Source organism: Cyphomyrmex costatus, unplaced genomic scaffold, assembly GCF_001594065.2.
Source record: "Cyphomyrmex costatus isolate MS0001 unplaced genomic scaffold, Ccosl1.0 scaffold168, whole genome shotgun sequence".
Classification (NCBI taxonomy): domain Eukaryota; kingdom Metazoa; phylum Arthropoda; class Insecta; order Hymenoptera; family Formicidae; genus Cyphomyrmex; species Cyphomyrmex costatus.
The window spans coordinates 79,771-87,410 of record NW_017275695.1 but is presented as its reverse complement, the minus strand read 5'-3'; the positions used below and the strand labels follow the sequence as shown (position 1 = coordinate 87,410).

At 32.4% G+C, this 7,640-nt stretch overlaps 1 protein-coding gene across 2 annotated transcripts; it reads left to right on the top strand.

The window, feature by feature from the left end:
- Positions 1-5,726: 5,726 nt before the first annotated feature.
- On the top strand, positions 5,727-7,495 carry Manf (mesencephalic astrocyte-derived neurotrophic factor). 2 transcript variants are annotated; one of them, XM_018537260.1, is made up of 5 exons: positions 5,727-5,874; positions 6,457-6,560; positions 6,676-6,800; positions 6,885-7,026; positions 7,111-7,495. In XM_018537260.1, the coding sequence occupies exons 2-5, from the start codon at positions 6,476-6,478 to the stop codon at positions 7,287-7,289; spliced, it is 531 nt and encodes a 176-aa protein (XP_018392762.1). In that variant the 5' UTR covers positions 5,727-5,874; positions 6,457-6,475; the 3' UTR covers positions 7,290-7,495. The 2 variants fall into 2 exon arrangements, with proteins under 2 accessions (XP_018392762.1, XP_018392763.1); XM_018537261.1 differs by having other exon boundaries at positions 5,727-5,891.
- Positions 7,496-7,640: the final 145 nt, after the last annotated feature.

Genomic DNA, 7,640 nt, shown 5'->3' with positions numbered 1-7,640 from the left:
CATTCTCCTGTATATGGATGTGAATACATTCAGATATTAAACGCCTATTTAACCCTTCCTCGACACACCTATTTTTTTAATCAAATACGCCAGTGCGGGTCAATGTGACCCGAGACGAACTTTGATCGCTCGCCATTCAGTCATGAATGCACCGATCGACCTGAAAAAATTCTGACTTATACTTTAGACATACTTAAATGATATCCGATCATAAAAAAAAGTATTAAAAATTATTAACATGCTTAAAAAAATTCGCGAAAAATTTTTTTTTGAAAAAATCAAGTTTTACGAAAAAAATTTTTTTTTAATTTTTAATGGAATTAGCTAAAATTTGAAATGTAGGTTCTCGAAACATAGGTAAATATGTAAAAAAAAATTTATTTTAAGGTTCCGCCCAAAAAATATATTTATTTACAACAAGCACACCGGGTCACATTGACCCGAGTCCTTTTTCGACCGACGCTCACCGGCTACTGAGGGCTCGGGATCGCGAGGAAATCATCCACAGCTATAGTTCAATCCCTCGACTGCCACCAGAAGGCCATGAAACCGTCGTTATTTGAATTGCCAGAAAGATATAAGCGTTCAAACTGAACCTACGAGTCACATTGACCCATAGTGTCGAGGAAGGGTTAAATAACGTTCAGAATCAAGAATTAGGAGATCTTAAGGAGATTACGTTGGAAGTTTGTAAAAAACACTATTTTTTAAATAAATGTTAAAAAAAACAATGTTTCGGACCTCGGGGAATCTGGAAAACTCAGATATCCTTTATTCGCATTGCCTTTGACCCATTCACGCAAAAAAAATTGCTTCTTGTGAACGGTTCCCTTTTTTTTTAAAATCTCCGGTAATTTCCCTCCACTAAACTTGTTTTAAATACTCCCGACTGCTGACCGATATGACGTATATTTAAAACCATCGCAGTACTATCACGAGTTAAATTGTAATATATTACCACGAAAAGTAATTAACTGATTATTAATTATTAAAGTTGCCAATATAATGTGAACAAACGTAAAGTGTATTCGACTGTCATGGGACATTTCGACTGCCCGCGGAGCGGTGAGGGCGACAATGCAACATTTGGTTGATTTTCGAATCGCCTCCGTCTAGCTTTCACTGTCCCTCTCATAACACCTCACCGCGCATAATATATTACCAGGAAAAGTAACTGTTTTACATTTATTTAATAATTTTGATTTATCATAACTTCTATTTCAATCATTTATTCCATCCATCGAAAATCTTTTGAGAGCAGGCCGCCTTGTTCCCAGTAAGCAAAATAATATTCCAGCAACGTTATTGAAATGATATTTAACAACATGTAACATTTTGGAATATGTAGTTGTTAACGTTGTATATAACGTTATCGTAAACAAACTTTGACGTACATTTAGAGATTTCAGTAATGTTGATATGGAGTTGCAATATCATTACAACTAATGTTGCGATAATATTTTTATTTCATTAGAACAATGTTGATATAAGGATAAAATATCGTTGGAACTAATGTTGCAGTAATGTTTTTCTAACATTAGAACAATATTCATATGATGATGAAATATCGTTGAAACTAATGTTGCGGTAATATTTTTCTTACATTAGAACAATATTCATATGACGATGAAATAGCAATATTTAGTAAATCAGGGAATGAAATATCATGATGCAAATATGAGAAAAACAAAATCACATCTTTGTTTCTCATATTTACGTTATATTTGCGTAATGATATTTCGTCTTCCGATTTACTAAATGTTGCTGCAATATTGTGCATTGAATTATTCTAATATAAAAGTGAAGTTGCCATAAAGTTTACGTACATACATTTGTCTATCTGGGAATATTCCAACCAAAAAAAATTTTTAATTTAATTTTTTAATTCTTTTTTAATTATTTGTATTATGTACATATATCATCTTTCTTATCATGTAATTAATAATAATAACACATTGAACATATATATGTTTCTGAAAATGCATATCGGGATATCGACGGGATTCGAACCTAAGATCTCTGGGTGGGAACCTAATACGCTAACGCTGAGCTATAATCGCACGCTTGTTTGAACACTTTGGTATTAGACTGTCATTCGTCTTGATCATATAATGGTTCGAATACCGTCGATATCTCATCATATTATGTGTTTTCAAGAATATTGTATATCCAATGGATTGTAATTATAATAAGAAAGTGTAATATGAGAATATAATTATATGTAAATAAATATAAGTTAATTATATGTGTACACAGAAATAATTAAAAAAGTAAGAACTATATTCTGAAAGTGATATAAAAGGTACCTGAGCCGAATAAGGCTCATCCACAGATTTCTATATAATATCTAGTTCGCTACCTCCACAAAATAAGGTGAAGCCAACTTGACAAGGGAGGGGGATAACGGTCATCTTTACCCGGTCATGACTAAACTACAGCATGCTATACCTTAATCTTATAATCGAGCTAAATTCCTCTAATCAAAGCAAAGTGTACGCATAGACTGGAATCAGAATACACATTGAAGATTGAGATTAAAGATTGAAATTTGGCCAATCAAAATAATAGAAACTAAAATTCCTTTATTCTCATTGATCAAATTTCGCAATTTTCAATGCATCAAAATCGACATCAGTTTACCTAAACTTTACAGTATATTTATCTTACTTTATGCGTAAAATAAAGATAAGTTTACAAATCATTTATGCTTACTATGACATCATATAAGAATTACGGCCGGTATTCATAGTCGATTCTTATTTCAAGATTGCCTTAAGTAATGTCTTAAGATGATAAAGCGGCCCTTTGATTGATTCGTAAAGCCCATGGCACATAGAAAAACGTAAGGCCGTAAACGTAATCAGTAAGCGAATTGACCAATCACAGTTGAGAACGTAGCAGCGACTGCTTACATTCTCAACTGTGATTGGTCAATTCGCTTACTGTTTACGTTTACGACCTTACGTTTTTCTATGTGTCATGGGCTTAACTCTTCAAGACTGAACTTAAGAAGGTCTTGAATATTAGAACTGTGACTATGAATACCGGCCTACGAAACCATTTAACAAAATTCAGTATATCAAAATCGACATCTGTTTACCTAAAATTTGCAGTATATTTATCTTACTTTATGCGGCGTAAAATAAAGATAAGTTTACAAATCATTTATGCTTACTATGCATCACATAATAACTGCAAATGTGCATCATTTTATAACGTATATTGCATATAATTATATATGATGTAAATGTTCCTTATAGTAATATCGTAAAAATAATGTTACAAATCTGAAATAAACTTTTCATACATATATGTTATTGCAAAACTCTATGACCAAAAATTTAATCACTGAAATACCTAAATTTTATAATTCCCTTAATGTAAATGTTTTCACTTTTATAATAATAATTAATACGTTAAAAATAGCGAATAAGAGTCAAATTACAATTTAAAATGTCAGTTTTCACTTTTATAATGTCATAAGTAATCATAAAATTGTTCTAAATTTTCAGTAAATTCATTTGTGCATATCGTGATCATCATACAGTCTATCTGAAATCGTATAAAAAATATGAAATATTGTATTGTGTAATATACGTATCAGAGCAACATTTATAAAATATTTAAAATAATATTAAGGAAATATGTTTTAAATATTCGAAAATATATATTATTCGGCAATATTTTAAAAACATTTATATAATGTTATGTAAGAACGTTCATATAATATTTTTATATCATTGCATATATGTTGACTTCATCTAAATAAACATATATTAGAGCAACATTTATAACACATTACGAATAATATTACGGAAACATTTTTTAAATATTGGAAAATATCATATTATTCGGCAATATTTTAAAAACATTTATGTAACATTGTGTAAGAACGTTGACAAAATATTCTTATATCATTGCATATATGTTGACATTATCTAAATAAACGTATTAGAGCAACATTTATAAAACATTTCAAATAATATTACGGAAATATTTTTTAAATATTGAAAAATATCATGTTATTCAGCAATATTTAAACAATATTTATATCACATTACGTAATAACGTTGATAAAATTCATATAAAATCAATGTTTCAAAATGTTAATGTAATGTTCCTTGCTTACTATGTTCTTTTTCCGAGTCATTAACAGATTGGTACTCTGGAATTACAAGCAATTATTTTTCATTGCACGGGCTAGTATAAATTAAATAAATTTCAAATCAAATCTCAATAACCGACTTTTATATTTTGTGCACTAAGAATAACAAATTGCAGAAATTTTTTAGAAATCTGTAATATGCAAATTGTAATCTGTTTTACTTATATTTATGTATGTTCATTTCGAATTTGCACCTTGAATGATCTATTAGTTACTTTTCGTGGTACATATTCAACAAAGAAAATATATTTTATGTATGTTCATTGCAGTTATTTTCTAGAAAACTGTAATATGCAGATTGTAATCTGTTTTACTTATATTTAGGTATGTTCATTTTGAATTTGTACCTTGAATAATCTGTCATTTACACCCACGGTAATTAATTCTGTCCCTCGAAAATTTTCACGAAATGAAAAGTGACCTCCTTTCTATATTAATTGTCACTATTCATGCACAATAAGATTTAAGCGGGAAGCACAGACTTTTGCATAACGCATAAACCATATACATAAAGAATTTGATTGGTCCATTGACTCATGCATAAGAAAATGGGCCAATGAAATTCCTTATGCACATGCTTTATGCGTTATGCAAAAGTCTGTGCTCCCCGCTTAACCCCTTCGATTTGTCTTTTCCGTTGTTGTTCCGTTCCGCTATTTCTGACTCCATGGGAGGGTGCGTCCCGATGGAGAAAGAAATAGCGAAACGGAATGAGAACGGAACATTGATAGAAAAGAGATAGGATTGTTGTATATCTTTTCTATCAATGTTCCGTTACTGTTCCGTTCCGTTATTTCTGACTCCATGTGACTGCACCCTGACTCATGGAACGCGGAAAGACGGCACGGTATAGTGACAAGTTCACATTTGTATGCATTTTCTTAAATGTATTAACTTATTTCTATGCACATTTTATCAATAATCTTATTTTTTCAACGAATATGCTTAATAATTGCATTTAAATCTATTAATTTCATTAAAAAGTGCATAGTAACGTCAACTTGTCACTAGTCCGTGCCGCTTTTCCGGGCAGTTTTGGTTGATAGTAGGAGAAAATTAGCGCGGCTTATCGCGCGCGATTCCTAGTTACTTTACTGCCTACCGCGTACTGCGTACCGCGTTCCGCGCTGCATGTAAAATCACCCTTAGGCTGGAGTCACATTGAGCGGAAATCTACAGCGGAACGGAACAGCGGACCAATCACAATCGCAGAAAGTAAAGTAGCGGAATGATTGTAGAGTTCTGATTGGTTTCACTGTTCCGTTCCGCTGTAATTTCCGCTCAATGTGACTCCAGCCTTAGGGAGGGTTCACACCTTGACGGAAAAGCGGAAAGCGGAAGAGCAGTTAACCGATCAAAACTCGTGCTGGTAGTAAATAGTACAAAACTAACAGAAAGTCGACTACCTGATTGGCTACTGCTTTTCCGCTTTCTGTTTTTCAGTCAAGGTGTGAACCCGCCTTTACTCATCGCATGGTGCGTGCGGCCTGCGATGACATCACGACCAATCGGCACGCGCCAGCTGGAATTCCGTGTTTTTGACAGAATCCAACGTGTCGCGAAACTCGAATGTGAACGACGGCGGTGGACGTGTTGCAGGATATTTCGAGGAATCGAGCGTGTGTATTAAAGTCACCGCGCGTTGCCCATCTACCGAACGACGGAGGCTTTGCATTGGGAATACGTCAATTTTCAATCTGATCGCAACGGTATGTAGCACGCGCCCGTGAGTAACCTGAAGTAACCTTAAATCTAGTTCATCGAAGACATTTATGTTTCAATATTTGTCATTTCGCGGTTTTTTTCATCGATATTCTCGCAACTCCTTTGTTCTTTTATCATCCGACCACCGTAATCCAAACCATATCTAAAAGTCTCAGTGAAATTGAAAGCTTGAAACGTTTCTTCTAGCGCGTCTTCGAGGACACTCCGAGTAATAGGGATGTTGTGATTTCGTTTTTTTTAAATTAGAATTTTTTAAATTAAATTCTGATTGATTTGAATTAGTAATGAAAATTCATAACATTGCGAAGGATCACTTTAATTGATTTTTTCTTGTATTGTTTGTGACAGATAAACATGTTTAAAATATGTTTAGATTGTTTAACTTCTTGCATGATTTATCTCGTCTCTTTTTCTCTACACATAGAAAAAGTTGGAGAAAAAAAGAGGAAATATAAATGAAGCAGAAAGTTCAACTAAAAAATATCTTTTTATTTATATAATAGTCATATGATAACACATGTTTAATATTTACATTTTAACGATTAAAAATTGTTTTTAATTAACAGAACTCAATAAAACAGGAAGATGAATATGTCAATGTCACTAATATTTTCTGTATTTCTTGGAATTGTGTGTGCTGTTACAGCATTAAAAGAAGGTGATTGCGAAGGTGAGAATCTCTTTGACATTTGTCTTTATATATATATATATATATATATATGTATGTATATGTATAAAGGAAGTTTGTACATGTTTCTTATGACACTTCTTATCTAATTTTGTAGTATGTGTCGCCGTTGTGGATAAATTTAGTCAGACACTAATGGCAGACATTAAAAGTGAACCCAAGAAGATTGAAGAAAAATTCCGAGAATTCTGTAAAGGCACTAAATCAAAAGAAAATAGATTTGTAAGTCTGAGTGTGTGGACAAAATAAATACAAATGTTTCCTCGGTCAATTGTTTAAAATAATCGCAACTGTATGTGTTTCCAGTGTTATTATTTAGGTGGATTAGAAGAATCTGCCACTGGTATTTTAGGTGAACTCAGTAAACCACTATCGTGGTCTATGCCTGCAGACAAGATATGCGAGAAATTAAAGAAGAGAGATGCTCAAATATGTGATTTAAGATTCGGTATGTACAACATTTGTGCGTTTTCTTCATTCTTGTTGTAATGCTGATTATTTCAACATTGTTATATTGCTATTTTTGTTTTAGAGAAACAAATTGATCTCAATACGGTAAATCTGAAGAAGCTGAAGGTACGTGACTTAAAAAAGATTTTAAATGATTGGGAAGAGACATGTGACGGTTGTATAGAGAAGACGGACTTTATTAAGCGGATTGAAGAGCTCAAACCTAAATACTTTAGCAGCAGCTCAAAGACGGAACTCTGAAGGATTATCTTTAATTTAGACAAGCAATTAAGTTAGGATGGCTAAAAGTTCTTTCTTCAATCTACGGAAGAATTGTTTACAGCATTTAGGATATGTATTATCCGTGTCAATATACGATTTGCGTACAGCTTTGTTCTGGAAATGTTTGTCTTTAATGACAGTCTCTTTGGCAGACATTTAGTTTCCATTAAATGTAATAGAGTATAAACGAGAATTAGCATGAGAGACAAACGATAATAGACAAATTTTGTTACGCAACATTTTTATATCAATAATTTCGAAGGACATGTGCATTAGTAATCTGATTTTTCCTTACGATAGCCATGCTAATGGATCTATTTTATCAAAGGT

Bases quoted from the DNA above. Each gene is read 5' to 3' on its own strand.
- Manf (XM_018537260.1), top strand. From the start codon at position 6,476: ATGAATATGTCAATGTCACTAATATTTTCTGTATTTCTTGGAATTGTG. The intron at 6,561-6,675 runs GTGAGAATCTCT...CTAATTTTGTAG, and splicing joins AAAAGAAGGTGATTGCGAAG to TATGTGTCGCCGTTGTGGAT. The intron at 7,027-7,110 runs GTATGTACAACA...TTTTTGTTTTAG, and splicing joins AATATGTGATTTAAGATTCG to AGAAACAAATTGATCTCAAT.